The sequence below is a fragment of the Hipposideros armiger genome, unplaced genomic scaffold (genome assembly GCF_001890085.2).
Source record: "Hipposideros armiger isolate ML-2016 unplaced genomic scaffold, ASM189008v1 scaffold_40, whole genome shotgun sequence".
In the NCBI taxonomy this organism is placed as follows: Eukaryota; Metazoa; Chordata; class Mammalia; order Chiroptera; family Hipposideridae; genus Hipposideros; species Hipposideros armiger.
In genome coordinates this window covers 5,268,848-5,284,773 of record NW_017731390.1, presented here as the reverse complement: position 1 = coordinate 5,284,773, position 15,926 = coordinate 5,268,848, and the positions used below count along the sequence as shown (strand labels likewise).

General features: G+C 40.0%; 2 protein-coding genes across 2 annotated transcripts; one reads left to right on the top strand and one right to left on the bottom strand.

Annotated features, from left to right (window-relative positions):
* Positions 1–2,846: 2,846 nt before the first annotated feature.
* On the bottom strand, positions 2,847–4,427 carry LOC109380735 (zinc finger protein 639-like). The gene is given in 1 exon segment (XM_019638591.1): positions 2,847–4,427. A coding segment is annotated over 1 exon segment (1,455 nt). The 5' UTR covers positions 4,340–4,427; the 3' UTR covers positions 2,847–2,884.
* Positions 4,428–5,618: 1,191 nt separating this feature from the next.
* Positions 5,619–14,122, top strand: KRT28 (keratin 28). Its single transcript, XM_019638574.1, has 8 exons — positions 5,619–6,125; positions 6,587–6,669; positions 7,217–7,373; positions 9,407–9,568; positions 9,649–9,774; positions 12,498–12,715; positions 13,406–13,461; positions 13,743–14,122. The coding sequence occupies exons 1-8, from the start codon at positions 5,676–5,678 to the stop codon at positions 13,883–13,885; spliced, it is 1,395 nt and encodes a 464-aa protein (XP_019494119.1). The 5' UTR covers positions 5,619–5,675; the 3' UTR covers positions 13,886–14,122.
* The last annotated feature ends 1,804 nt before the right edge of the window (positions 14,123–15,926 follow it).

Below are 15,926 nucleotides of genomic sequence, written 5' to 3'. Positions count from 1 at the left end.
GCCCCGGTTCAGATCCCACATGAGGGCCAGTGACGCTGCGCCCTCTACAGCTAAGATGGTGAACAACAGCTCCACCTGGAGCTGGGCTGCCGTGAGTCGCCAGTGACAGCATAGGCTGTAGCCCCTGCTGCAGTGGGCTGCCATGAGCTACCGTGAGTGGCTGGCAGCCAGTGTGAGAGACCAGCAGCCGGTGTCAGCTGCCATGAGCTGCCGGGAGCAGCCGTCCAATGGCCAGCGAGTGACTGCCTCACCTGGGAAGAGCGCAATGATCACAATACCAACATGGGCCAGTGAAGCGACCTCCTCCACAACTAGACTGAAGAACAAAAGGACAGCAACTTGTCTGTTCCCCTCCCCTAATTTCCCAATAAAATCTTTAAAAAAAAAACACAACATAACTTGTTACAAGAAACATACATTTCCTCATCTTCAATCAGAGGAAAGAAGCCTTTCTTCCTAATTCCCAGATTAATTGTAAGGTTCAAATGAGATATTATACAAGAAATCCCTTTGGAAGCTGTGAAGTACCACATAAATGTAAGGAAGTCTTTATATTCACTGTGCTCTGGCACTTTGGAAAGATCAATGTTGAGATTGCTATTATCAGAAGTTTAATAATTTCCAGTTGAGGTTGTGTGGGACCCAGGCTGGAGTGGAGGTTCAGACCTAAGCAACATCCATTTGAAGGTGAGCACTGCCCCCTGGTGGAAGTAGAGGGCAGGGGCAAGTGTGGGTAACAACGTGGGATTGGCAGGGGTGATGCTGACGGAAAAGGAGAAACCACTTATTTAAATTTAAAACTTAGGCTTTTGAAAAAACAGCTTCTTTACTTTTTTGTCACAAGATGGTCTTTTAGAACTATTTCTTTACATATGCAGGATACAGACACGTTACACTAACTTGTCTAATTATTATTTACAGTTAATCAGGCACTGAAGAGATTCTACAATTCCTTAAATATGTTAATATTCTAATTAGTTCATATTTCAATTCAATAATTCAATCAATTAAAAGAATAATTTTACAATTTATATGACATGTGAAGACCACTGATGGCAGCATATGAAGTAGGTATTCGTGTTAGCATGGGTCTTTTAGTGTGTCTAAAATATGCTCATGATGCCAGAATGTCAAGGCCATCTTGAACATATGCCAAGTCTTCACCTGGCATGTGCCTGGTGATTCCAAGCAAATTGTTTAATGTTTCTGGATCTCAGTTGCCTCATCTGCCAAATAAAGGGGCTGCATTAGGTGCTGTCTAATGCTCTTGACAGCTCTAAAAAGATGTTATTGTACAACTGTGCCCAGAAGATGCATTTAGAGGCCATGCTGATGCTGGCCCCAGCACCAGCTCAACAGGCTTCAGGCTGCTCATGCCAACATGGTTCCAAGAGACATCCTGACTGTCCTGGTGGCCAAACAATTTTATACCTGTCTTCACCACAGAACCTGAAACCAGTCAAGTGCAAGCTCCTCCTATCCCTGTCCACCTTCTTCACCCTCCTCCCCCACCCTCCTTGCAACTGCCTTAAAAGGAGCCTTCTCACGTCACTTCTCCTTGCTCACCTCACCTTCCTTCTCAGCTTGACCTCCCCAGATCCCTAAACACACACACACACACACACACACACACACACACACACACACACGTTTTTCATTTGCCAGGCACTGTGCTAAACGTGATCTCCTTTCGTGTTTCAACAAACTTATGAGGTAGAAACTCTTTTTATCCACATTTTGACAACTATCCTAACTTTCTACAGGGCACCCGGCAAAAAGGGTTCAATTAAAAAGGTGTTGTTGTTTTTTTCATGTCATTAACTAGTCAATGTGCCTTTCTCCTAAATTGACCTAGCAACTTTTTCTATCGGAAACTGATCCTTCATCCCCGGAATCTATTCTCATCCTTCTCTCCACCTCTACATTCCCTCCCCTCTCCCATTTCCTCTCCCTTTTCTCCCTTCACCCTTTGTCTCCCTTCTTCTCCATCTCCCCGCTTCCACTTCTCTCCCCATCACCTCATCTCCTCCCCCATTTCACTTCTTCATATACGGACTTCAAGGCAGAACCTGTGTTCTCTAGATCCCCAATGCCACATCCAGCTTCATGTCATTTCATTCGAAAGCTAAAACTCTTCTTTGGAGGCTAATGCCATCCAGTTGCTTCTCATCACCCAGGAATTTGGGCACCTGGCTCACAGTCCACTTCTCTTCCATTTCCTGCCATCATTTAACACCATAATCTCATAGTTCCTAACCTCCTAGTCCAGTGACTTTCAGGTCAGTCCACTTCTGACCTTTTATCCCAGTGACTGTTGAATCCAGTCCCCGTGGATATTGACTGAATTTTGTCAAGATCTGGGGTTGTGCCTGCTTTAAAACTCTATAAACTCTGGCTTCCTTTGTCCAACTTGCACCCATCTTTCTTTGCTTCTCTCAATCTCCTGTTCAAACTCTGAGTGCTCCGTGACTACATAAAGATGCCCAGTGACTCAACCCTTGTCTTCTTCCTCAGTGAATCTGTCCCTCTGGCCCCATTTCCTTCCTTGAATATGACCACACAGTCCATCACTTCAACTGGCTTCTCAGGAACACCAGAAACTTCTTTGGTTCTTTTGCCTTCTTCTGAACCTGTCTTCAAACCCCAAAACACACATCAGCCTGATCATCATCTTCTCTATTCCTACAGCAGGATAACTTCCAAATAGGCTTTTGAATGTCATTACAAATGAGAGCTGGGCCCTCCATGATTTCTGACAATCCCTTCACTCATTGCTAGTCAGGTATTTTTCCCAGTTCCATGTACTTACTCTAAACATTCTTTTTTTTTTTCCAAAAAAAGTATTTATTATTTTACATTAACATTATGAAGTTAAAGAGAATAATCAAGTTGTCTCATGGACCGGAAGGTGACTTAATAACTCCCTTTCATTTCCAAACCTCATCAAGCAGTCGCTACATTTATGAGGTAAGTCAGCCGAATGCTTGAAGTCTAGATGAATTTTAAGATCTTCTATTTGTCCTGTTGAATATTCACAGTATTGACATAAATAAATCCTTTCAGATAAATGTGAATTTAAATGGTTGCAATATTCCAGCATACTTGCAAAGCCTTTCCCACAGTCATCACAAACATGAGGAAAAATGTTAGTATGTTCAATAGCAACATGCCTGTTAACATTTGTATGAAGTCTACTCCGAAAACCACATAGTTGGCACACAAAGAAGTTTTTACATATGTCAAAGGTAATTTTGCTCAAGAGGCTGTACTGTCTGTGTTCTCCATTGTTATACTTGTCACTTAACTCGATTAATTTACAAGCATGTTCATTTACCACTTGGCTATGCAAGTCTTCCGGGTCATTCGTCTCATGTTCACAGAACTGACACAAGTACTGTTCATCACAGCTGTGCTCCTGGAAATGTAGGTAGAGTTCACTGCTCGAGGAGAACTGCACATCGCACTGCTCACACCAATAAAGGTGATCACTAAAATGGGTGTCTGCAATGTGCTGGCTGAGGTTTTCAAAAATGACTGTCTTATAGTCACAGTATTTACAAATGTAGGGATCCTCTTCACGCAGTTTGGCGTGTTCTGTCAGAAGCATGTTGGTAGAGAAACTTTCCTTGCATACTCGACACACATTTGAATCAGTACGCTTATGCTTCAGGATCATATGCTGCTTTAAATCAGAAAATTATTTGCTGTTGAACTCGCAAAGTTCACATTTATAGAGGCCACTGCTATTAGCTCTCAGTAAAGGCCATTTCTGCTAGGCAGTCACATTCGAAGCTTGGCTCTTTTCAAGAATCTTGCAAAGTTTAGCTGGTGGCTCTTCCTCAGTTTGGTCTTGGAGACTCTCCGAGGAATTATTTTCTGTCTTTATATCATAATCTTCGGAAATTGCATGCACTTCTGCGGCGATTGGAACATCTTCAGCAGTGTGAACTTCTATAGGGCTCTCCTCTTGGGTTTGCTGGTGGACTGGTTCAGGTGAGTCACAGTCTTCATCACAGATTTCAATATCAGTACATTTTTCTGTAGAAAAGGAAGTGTCGTCTAGAATTCTAAGTACGGGACCGGGAACAAGATAATTCTGATTTCTGTTTCTGGTCTTGATTCCATCTGTAAATTTTGGCAAGTCATTTGATGTCTCTGTATCAGAATCATCTTTGTTGTCAAAATATTTTAAGTCTGGTTGTCTCATAGAACAGACACTATAACAATGATCAGAAAAAATTCCATTGAATCCATCTGCAATTCTGCTTATTCCAGAGGAATCTGAATAACGAGAAGGGTGTAAAGTCTTCCTTTTTCTTTTTTTAGGAATTTCATTCATATCTTTTCAATTTGATATAATTCTTAATACGGGAATGAGGAAAAATGAATTACAGCAAAGTTTTCACAAGTGGTAAAAAATGCCAGTCCCCGGGGACAGCCGGGCCAACCCAGGCGCAGCTCCGAGGCAGCGGCGGCCAAGCGTGGGCGGAGGGGCCGAGCGGCCCCACCCGCGGGCTCACCATTCTAAACATTCTTATTATAAACATGCTTATTACCCATCTTCATCTGAGACATTCCACCAGTCCCTCAAGCCCCATTGGTGCAAAACTGAAGTCAGTCTTATCTTCCTCCTATATTCCCTATCTCAGTTAACACTATGGGATCCCAGCATGTTACCTGATCAATTACCTAAGAGTCACCCCAACTCTCCCTTCTTCCTTCCTCTCCAAATTCAATCAAAGACCGTATCCTCCAACCTCTTCTTTTTTCCATCCCACTGCCTTTATCTTTCCTAGCTGGACCATTGTCCTAACTTCGTAATTGACCTCTTTTTTTCATTTCAACCTGATATGTTGCCCTCTGCGTTTTACTCAAGATTCATTCCAAATTCTTCAGACTAGCACAGAAAGCTAAACATAATCCAGCCCCTGTCTAGTCCTGACCATACATTTCTTAAAGAGTGTCACCATATCTTTTTCATCTCTGCATTTATTTAATATCATGTCTTCGTTTTTGCATTTAACATTGAGCACTACACATAGTAGTTGTACGTGTTAAGTAAAGGAATTAGTCAATATTTGTATTACTGTTCAAGGTAATTAATGGATGTTATAATCACAATAAGACCAGAGAAGCTACCAGGGTCATATGTTTTTTTTAAATAACACTTTTTTTTCCTGCTCTGGTGGTATAAAATATGTGTTTCTGTTGTTAATGTTTCCTTATATATACCTCTCTGGTAATTAAGACCCTACTGTAGCTGATAATACCCTACTACAGTCTTAATTAACTTTTAAAACTTCATAATATCCCATGTCACATAATGATGGTATATTCCTAGGGTCTAGACTAGATGAAAGTAAAGGATTACTCACTCAAAATTAGAAGTTAAAATAATGAACTTCGTATAGAATGAACCCTATTATAGTCAAGATAATAAACACCCTGAAGCAACAGCCAGGGATGTCAGACATTAATTTTTTTAAATCATCTAATTATGCATAATTTCATGCTAATCTGAATGATGCCATTTTTTCTTTGGGCATGCATAACTCAAATAGAAACACCCCCAATAATTGTGTATAAAAGCCCAAAGAAACCATCAGCACACAATATTCTGTTCTCCTTTTAAGTTACAGCTATCCACAGACAAGGTGAACATTTCTCAGACTACCATGTCTCTCCGATTTTCTAGTGGGTCCAGGCATATTTGCTTGCGGACTGGAACTGGATCTGTCAGACCACCCAGTGGAGGTGCAGGCTTTGCAGGCAGCAATGCATGCGGCAGCTCCGTTGCCGGAAGTGGATTTCCCTATGCTTTGGGAGGGGGCTTGGGCAGTGTTTCTGGTGGGAACCACGCTGGCAGTGCCCTTGGAAATGCTGCTTGTGGTGGCTTTGCTGGAAGTGAAGGGGGACTCCTCTCTGGGAATGAGAAGGTCACCATGCAGAATCTTAATGACCGCCTGGCGTCCTACCTGGATAACGTGCGTGCTCTGGAGGAGGCAAATGCTGAACTAGAGAGAAAAATCAAGAGTTGGTATGAAAAATATGGTCCTGGATCCTGCCGTGGGCTTGATCATGACTACAGCAGATATCAGTTAACTATCGAAGATCTTAAAAATAAGGTAAGAAATCACAAATTTGGAACTCTTCAAAGTATTTAAAACTAAAAATCACCTAACAAAAGGCATAGAATTACAATAGGAAATGCTTCATAACTGCTACCTGTCATTTCTATTGTATTTACTTATTATTTATTTTGATAAATTATTCTTAGTATTAGTCAAAAACAGTCACTTTAATTCCTGAATTTCAATATAGCTTAAATGTTACTAATTCCATTATTGTTTATTTTAAAATATATTCATTGATAAGAAAGTATCATATTCTATGTTATATGAGTATATGAGAAGAAATGAAACCATATCTGTAATTTTTATAAGTTAAACTTTAAGCATTTTAGTTGTTACTTAAGGAAGTCAGGTTTTTATGCAAAAATTTAATTGTGTAGCACTTTTTATTTCCTGAAATAATAAATTATAAAAGCAGACTTATTTGTTGTGCTCTCCCTTTTGATTTCTTCTAGATTATCTCCTCCACTACTGCCAATGCTAATGTCATTCTGCAGATTGATAACGCCAGGCTGGCTGCTGATGACTTCCGGCTAAAGTAAGTGAAAGAAAATAGTCATGCTCTAGAAAAGGTTTCCTATCTATTTTACTTGTTAAATAAAATTTTCAATTTCAATTTCATCCCAAGTAGAATAAACTATAGCTTAAGAGATTAAAGGAAGTAATGCATGTTATAATACTATAATACGATACAGAGCATGTTATAATAGTTCCATCAGCTATACTCACAATTTCTACATGTTCATTAGGTTGTCGGGGCAAAATATCACTGTATTTCTATGCCTGCCTAGAACAGTGCCAAGAATAAAGTAGATGTTTATAAATATTTGTTGACTAAGTAAAAATATTAAGATAAAATTCTAATTAGATATACTTTTATTTAACTGGGATCAGAATTTGTGTGACTAAATATCTGCAGACTATCCTGCACAGAATTGGGTGAGAGGAGTGGAGCAGGGCTTTCTCTGGTGTATTTTTACGATATCTAGAATCCTGATTCAATGTCTAACTTTCAGTTGAGGTTTTATTTTTCCATCTCTTGAGGTAGTCTCACTTGTGCTGATATTCATTTAATGCCTCCCAAGGTATGAAAATGAGCTAGCTCTTCACCAAAATACAGAGGCAGACATCAATGGGCTACGGCGAGTCTTGGATGAGCTGACGCTCTGCAGGACCGACCAGGAGCTGCAGTACGAATCCCTGAGTGAAGAGCTGACATATCTCAAGAAGAACCATGAAGAGGTAGGAGAGGCTTCACTTCTAGTCACAGCACAATGCTGTCCATTTTAAATATGTTGAGGGGAGCCATTAAATTACAACAGGAATTCATGCTCATTATAATAACTCAAACAATGCCCAGGCCTGTAAAGAAAGAATTTCATTTCTCCCGCTCTGCCCTTCTAATCTCATCCCCCGCAAGGTTATAAATGCTAACAAATTGATCTCTATCCTTCCAGTTTTTAGACTGATATAATATTCTATCCTTCTGAATAATAATACATTCATTTTGTATTAATACAACCACTTTTCTTTTCACTACATTATTTCTTTTATTCACATAGACTTATCTTGAGGTCAATCTTCTCACAAAAGATCTCTCTGGCCAGGAAGATGTCAATGTTTTCTGTACTTACAGAGTCTGGGTTTACTTTAATGTTGAACCCTGCACAATAATAACTCCAGTATGTGTCAGGTTAACACCAGGCAGCTTCAACCCTCTGAGAAAATTATTATCCCAAAAGTAACTGCAACGTCTCCAAAACCATGGATGACAAATTTTCAGAAAACAACTTATGACAGGATGTGCCCCATCATTGGTTAGAAATGGCTAAAACGCCAAATCTACTTGCCCCGAAGGAGAAAATTGTGGGAGAGGGAAAGAGAAGGGAAAATTTCAAAAGGAAAAACAAAAATAAAAGAGAAACAAGGAGAGGAAAGTGTCCTAGGGCAGAAGTCTAGAAGAGTCAGGCCACCTGAGAATATTAGCAAGAGAGTGAAAAAGTAGACCCATACATTACAGAGAAAAAGAGACAGTCCCAGAAGAGAATAGCAACCACAGGTGCCTGGCCAGGGTGGGTCAGGATCACAGCGGGATTCATTGACTCCCTTAAAGACACACTAACCAAAAAATGTACCTCTGAATGCACTGAGGGTGAGAACAAAGAGCCACTCAAGTCTCAACTCCTGAGAGTGCCGTGTTTACCACACTTACCAGTGACCAGTATCCCCATAACAACTTCAAGCAATTCGATTTTCAAGTTTTTACACCAGGAATTTTTCTTCACATGGACTCTTACACAAAACCCCCAAAATATGGAAATAAAGTAATCAGTGGTCTCCCTGGGCAATGTAAATCTTTTGCTCTTGGGGGACACTGGAAAGCCATTGATCTAAGGTCATAAAAAGATGGTTTAGGAAAGCAGAGATACCAACCCATCAAAAACAGTGACAAATGAAAGAGGTCAGCTACCTGAAGAACTAAGTTTCAGTCACTGATAGGCTGATTTTCCCAGAAATCCTGTCTTTGACTAGGTCAGACTACTTAATGATTCCACTTGGACATATCCAAGTGCATAGAAGCCACCACAGGGTGTAGTTATTAAGACCAGACACTCTGGAACCAGAGTACCTATCATGTTCAAATCCCAGAAGGTTCGAATCCTGGCCCTTTCAAGTACTAGGAACCTTTGGTGATTACTTTACCGCTCTGTACCTCAGTTTCCTAATCTGTAAAACAAAATAAGTCTAATAATAGTACCTACCACACAGAGATGTTAAAAGAAGTGAATGAGTCAATGCACATAAACTGCTTAGAACAATGCCTGCTATTAACAAGCCCGCAATAATTGATAGCTGTGGTCCTTCAGATGAGAATTCCATGAGGGCAGGGATTTTTATTCATTTTTTTCCATTGCCCCCATCCGCAAGAACGCTCCCTGACATTTAGTCAATAGTTATGTGCTTAATAACTCTCTGGTCTTTGTATCCCCTTCTCATTCTTCTCATTTAAAAGAATAAACACTTCTTTGGAGATGTTGTGACTGTTCTTTAGTTGCGGTGTTGCTTGTGGTTGTTTTAATGAACAGATAACTAATTAAACAGGTGATTGCCATCGCTATGGATCGAGTCAAGTCTGTTAAAAAAAATCTTGTGACTTGAATTATACACTCGAAATTAAACCACAAACTTGGAGACATAAAGAACACTTGAGGAAACTTCTCAGGTTGCAGGTGAACATAAATGGCCCCTAAAGTCACGATCATCTTTCCCTCCAGGAAATGCAAGTCCTGCAGTGCGCCGCTGGGGGCAACGTGAACGTGCAGATGAACGCTGCGCCCGGGGTGGACCTCACGGTTCTGCTGAACAACATGCGGGCCGAGTACGAAGACCTCGCCGAGCAGAACCGCCGGGACGCCGAGGCCTGGTTCAACGAGAAGGTGAGGGCCCCACAACCAGCCCTGCCTATACCACCCAGTGGGAACAGACCCAGTTAACCCCTTTACGTCCGGCCTTCCAGAGTGCCACTCTGCAGCAGCAGATCTCCGACGACGCGGGCGCGGCCACCTCAGCCAGGACCGAGCTGACAGAAATGAAGCGCACCCTGCAGACCTTGGAGATCGAGCTGCAGTCCCTCCTGGCAACGGTAGGTGAGAGAGCAGGTCAGCCTGGACTTTGTGATTCTAAAAAGTCAAACTGAAACCCTTCCTTTTTACCCTGTGACAGCTTTACCTACAATTACTTAACAGAGAGAGCAGGAAAGACAGTGAGACACTCAGGAAGATAGACAGAGCCTCCTTGAAGTCGCTGGGGATTGTTTTCCTAGCAGGTGCTCAGTGTCCATTTCATGAAATAGTTCCTCCCCCAGGTAATTCATCTCAGCCCTGGTCAGCAAGCAACTGCAGTATTGCTCCACCTGAAAATTGTCAGGCTTAGAATGTCAGGCGGCCATGCAAGGCCAAGCTAGTGTCACCAGCATTTCGTACTATTGATGAAAGTCTATTAAAAGCCACTTTGTGCTCTTCCTCAGGCAGAGAAAAAGAGGGTACATATCTGACTCCACATGAGCACTGTCAGCCTCTTAACCCCACTGTGCCCAGGGCAGAGGGCCCATCCTGACACACCCCACAGAGCCCCACCAGTTCCTTCAGAGGTTACCATGCAGACAACCAGCTTCCCTTCTGGGGTGTGAGCCTGACCGCACCCAAAAGGCTTGATTTTGAAAATTACCGACATATACATGGCCCAAGGATTCCCTGTCAGCATCAAAGGTTTCACACTCACTGAGGACACCAGGTTATAACACAAAGCAAGAGCCACTGCTATACAAATGAGTACAGTGAGCCAAGAAAGAAAAGGCGACTCAAAACAATAAGAAGGTTATTTTGGGTTAGCCACCCTAAAAAGGCGTGGTCCTTTCTTACCATGTGGTATTTAGATAGGAGACTTGTTTTATCCATGATTAACCCCAATTTAACCAGGGTGACCCTCTTCTCCTCACTCTTGTCACCTCTGTTGGCAAGTCCCGGGAACCCTCCCTGCCACTTTGAACTCCTAGAATCCGCCTCTCTTCCTCATTCCCTTTTTTCCTACAGCTAGAACCCAGAGGACCTGTTCCTAATGCTGTACCCTGAGCACCAATCCTCCTTCTCATTTCTGTTAAAGGAAATGAATTCCTGCGTTCTCAGATCAGAATTGAAGTATTTTCACATAGAAACAATGGTGTTAGAAAGTAGTTAGATTCTCTATGCAGCCAGTAGTACTATAGTTTGAGCTCATGAGATAATCCACAATAGAAAGCCCATTTTAACACACAACATAATGAGTTATAGCATAATGGTGGCATAGAACTTAACTTCCATACCTGACACTCTTTTGTCATAAGATGAAGTCTAAGCACACTCTTCTATAGTTTAGCACACAAATCACGTGTAAGTTGGGAGTTGTCTAAATGTATAAAGGTTTCATATGCTTCCTGTAGCATACAAACTTCCAAGTTCACCCTGTCTTCCTTCCTGATCTACAAGCCAAGCTTTACAGCGGAAGGCTGTGAGATAGAGATGCTGTCTCCTCTGCTTTAAGGGAGTATTTGCACCCTTAAAAAGGAATACCATGTGAAGACACATCATCAGGAAAATTAAAGGTTGGACAGCCAAGTACACAGCTCACTGCCTCATCCTCCACGTTACCATCCTGCTCACCTTCCACTCCTTTGTCCCCAAGAACCCAGCACCACCCATCTAATGCACCGGTTAGCCTGTTAGGCCCAATGTCTGCCTGTTGTGACAAATATTTCATAACTCCCTCTTTACAATCCTAGAATGAAGTCAATAGATAATATAATTAACAATACACACACCAAAAAATTTAAAACCAGTGTAATGGCACAACTGCAATAAAAAAGGAAAAATTAAAGTATTTTTAAATAAAACCTATTTTCTATGTAAATACTGGGCCCAACTACCCTAGAACATATAGTGAAAGAGACACAGCCTTACACATTCCTTTGATAAATAAGTTTTACTTGAAACAATGTAAGATCAGGAGTTGCTCCACACAAGAAGCAAAGGAAAATGAAAGAGTCGAGTGGGGGTGGATACTCGGATAATAACCAATATCAGGAGAAGTAATAAGCACCCAGATGTGTTCATACATGATAAGGGAAAGAGGAAAATGACTTTAATTGAAGTAGGGAATCACATGACAAGACAAATTACAGACTATAGAAGTGGAAATGAGGAGGTATAATATTCCTAAGAGTAGTGTTAAAATAATGACTGGTACTATGTTGTGAAATACATCTCTTGTCTTGAAATCCCACCCCTGTTAAGGCATTCATTCAATCTCAAGTGCTTAAAAAAAGTCCTTTGATTGACAATTAAAAATTGAGGATGGATTAGAAAAAGAAACAGCAGCACAAAAGGTCTTGGAACAGTGGTGGGGAGAGTAGCAGAATAAGACTGAAAAACGCCAGGTAACCCAAAAATAAATGTGCAATTTTGAAATTTTGCTACCCCCCCAAAAGTATTTTCTTTTGATTTCTTATTGTGCTACTCCAAAAAAGTGTTTTAATGTATAGGTTGGTCAACATATGAAATTATACCTCAATATCATGAATGTCCATTGGAACATTACAAAATCTTGTGGGAAGAGGGTGTTTATCCCATGTCAGGTCATTCCACAGGCCTGGCCCCCACCCAGTAAACGCCAGTCACTTCCCCTTCCTCTCCACTTCCCATTTTATCATGATGAGCACCACCCATTTCTAAAACTCACCCAGGGAGCAGTACTGCTTTTTGCTTGGAAACACTGATCTACATAGTTTTCAAAGCGGCTTCATCCCTTGCTCTCATGTTTTATGTCCTTCAGAAACAATCCCTGGAGTGCTCCTTGACAGAGACTGAAGGCAACTACTGCACGCAGCTGGCCCAGATCCAGGCTCAGATCGGGGCCCTGGAGGAGCAGCTGCACCAGGTCAGAACCGAGACCGAGGGCCAGAAACTGGAGTACGAGCAGCTCCTGGACATCAAGGTCCATCTGGAAAAAGAAATCGAGACCTACTGCCGCCTGATAGATGGAGATGGAAAGTAAGTAACACTATTTGGAAATCCAGGTCTATCTTAAACCACAGCCATCCACTCACTTCCGTGCCTCCAAGCCTTTTCTTGTGCCTCCAAGCCTTTTCTTGTGCCTCCAAGCCTTTTCTTATTCCTCCCCACAACAGAAAAGCATGTCCTCCTCTTTCCCCTGCAGTCATCTCTTCCATAGTTTGTACATCACTGCCTTTCTTTCATCTGCCTTGGGTGACCCCAATCGTCACTGCAGAAGCCCCCATTTATCATCCATGTCAATCACTGTGGGTTTCAAGATTCTTCCCACCCCTACCCCCAGGTTTATCCATCTTTCAGTTCATTCTAATATCATTGCTGCCCTGAAATAAACGTACTCTGCACAAAAATTCAGGATATATATATATATATATATATATATATATATATATATACACACACACACCTTAACTTTTAAATTCGCAGGTTTACAAAATCAAATGGAAACAAGGTTGTTTTTATATCCTCTTTTTCCATAACATGTAATTACTTTTGGCTCCTGCACAAAAAAAATTTCATATCTTTCTTTATTAAAAAACTAAGATCTGTTATTGGCATACAAAGTTCACCTTGAGTTCACCTATTGATTCAATGAATGTTTCTCAACCGATAAACAGAAATGTTAAAAAAGTAAAACTTTTTTGTTTGTTTGGTTTTTTTTTTTTACAGCTCATGCTCCAAATCAAAGGGCTTTGGATTAGCAAGCTCAGGGAATTCAGCTAGAGGTAATAAAATCTAGTTTTATTTCTACTGCAGCAAATACTTTTACATTAATGGCAACCATACACTATGGTAACAGTCTATATTTAAGCAATTTTAACTAAAGTGCTTGGAACTTTCAGTATTATTTTAAATGGATGAAACTATCCCAAATTATTATTATAAATCTATACTTATACCCTCATTAAAAATGCAAATAATATGTTATATTACAACCAGCAGTGGAACTCCTTGTCATGTAATCTTTGAGGTTGAATATGTGTATTCACATATGTTTTATTTCTAGATTTACCCAAAACCACGCTGGTAAAGACAGTGGTTGAAGAGATAGATCAACGTGGTAAAGTCCTTTCATCGAGGATTCACTCCATTGAAGAAAAGACATCTAAAATGACCAATGGCAAGACAGAACCAAGGGTTTCTTTCTAGCTGTCATTTTTGAAAAAGGAATAATTTGGGAAAACATCCTGCACAACTGCATTATTCTAAATATCAAGGAGATGATAAAAATACTTTCTACCCTTAAAGACAAGTCATTTAGCAAAAATACCTGTTTTCTTAGTTAACTTTTACAGGAAGTTGGGTGTTTGTTTTCAAATAAATAAAAAAGTTGATGTGCACTCATTTCCATTCACTCATGACTAATAAATAATTATTTGTGATTTATTTTTTCTATGTCTGATTCATTTATGAAATATATTTTAAATGCCTTTCACTCTAGTTTTGAATAATAATCAATACCATGTGGCATTTAAATATTAAGCATTTGCTAGGCATAATCTTGAAATCTCACCATTTTTAATTTTTTTATTTAAGTGTAGTTGGTATATAATATTATATTGGTTGTTATGTTAGTTTCAGGTGTACAGCATAGCAATTTGGCATTTTTATACCTTACTATGTGATCACCCCACTAATTCTAGTAATCATCTGTCACCATGCAAACTAATCACAATATTATTGACTATACTCCCCTTCTCCTTTTTACCCATCTCCCACCTCTCCTTCTGACAACCATCCCTTTGGTCTCTGTTTCTATGAGTCTGTTTTTGCATGGGCAAATAATCTTGAGATTTTCAGAAATTCTCTTGTGATTGAAAAGTCCTACCCCTAGATGGCACATTCCTAGTATCTTACCCATGATCCTATCTCAAACTCTTCTAAAGATCTGGAGACTTCCCAGGATACCATTCCCCTTATAAGCAGGATTATCTCTGGAAAGATCTACAGCAATGAGCCTCATGTTAATGACTTTTTTCCTAAAACAAAGATCAGCAAATGTTTTCTGCCAAGGCTCAGATAGTAAACATTTCAGCCTACGGAGGCCATAAGGTCTCTATTTCAACTACTCAACTCAACCATTGTAGCAGAAAGCAGCCATAGATAATAGGTAAGTGAATGCGCTTGACTGGGTTCCAATAAAATGTTATTTATGGACACAAATTTGAATTGCAAATAATTTTGACAAGTCATGAAATATTCTTCTTTTGATTTTTCAACCATTTAAAAATGTAAAAACCATTCTTAGCTCATGGACTGTAGAAGAACAGGTGGCAGACCAAATTCAACCTGCCAACACCTTTCCTAGAATTTAAAATCTCATGAGGTTGATGAACATATGGTTATTGTGTCTTCCTATGTTTCTGGATCAAATGTGTGGTAGGGATTTCCAACAAATATGAAATTCCTTAACTACAAGGAGAGCAGCTTTCCTATTTCTCTAATATATGGGAATTCTAATGAGAAGCTCCAATGAGGGCAGGAATTTGACCCAATAACCCAACAGTCACATGGGAGTTCAAATAAATGGAGAAGGATGGAATATTTACAAAATCTTGAGCCAAAAGTCATCAAATGAAGCAAATACTAGAAATCCATGGGGGGAATAACTTCCCAAATATACACTGTATGAAGTCAGATACATAATTTGCAGGGCTCAATACTAAATGAAAATGTAGCATCCTTTGTTCAAAAATTAGGAAAAAGGTGTCATTGAAGACATTAAAATATAAAGTTTTTTTCTTCTGCAGTTATACTCTCAAATAGTTATGGTTCTAATAAAAATTAAAATTTTAAGTTATTAGCATACATTTTACCATTCAGTTTTATATTGCACAATGCCTGTTTTAAATCCAAATATAAGACCATTTAACTTGTATACAGAATCACCAAAATTACACAATTCATATTTTGTAGCTCAAACATGCATATGTAGTTTGTTCTTAGCAAAACAGTGAAAGCGCTGCACCAAACTGTTCTTCTTTTACTTCTTTACATCCTCACATTCTACCAACACTCTCCACTGTTGGTTTACTGGTAAGTAAGAAAAGACAAGAAAAGGAACCATGGGTTGCCCTATCTTTCTATATCATTTTCAGAAGTGGTTGGCTAATACAGGAATGTAACACAGGTAAGTATATGAAGGTGTGACAATTAAATTCACAAACTTGTTGCAGTGATGTTGCTAACT

Coding starts and splice junctions, on each gene's coding strand:
- KRT28 (XM_019638574.1), top strand. CDS start 5,676: ATGTCTCTCCGATTTTCTAGTGGGTCCAGGCATATTTGCTTGCGGACT. Junction 6,126..6,586: donor TCGAAGATCTTAAAAATAAG/GTAAGAAATCAC, acceptor GATTTCTTCTAG/ATTATCTCCTCCACTACTGC. Junction 6,670..7,216: donor GCTGATGACTTCCGGCTAAA/GTAAGTGAAAGA, acceptor ATGCCTCCCAAG/GTATGAAAATGAGCTAGCTC.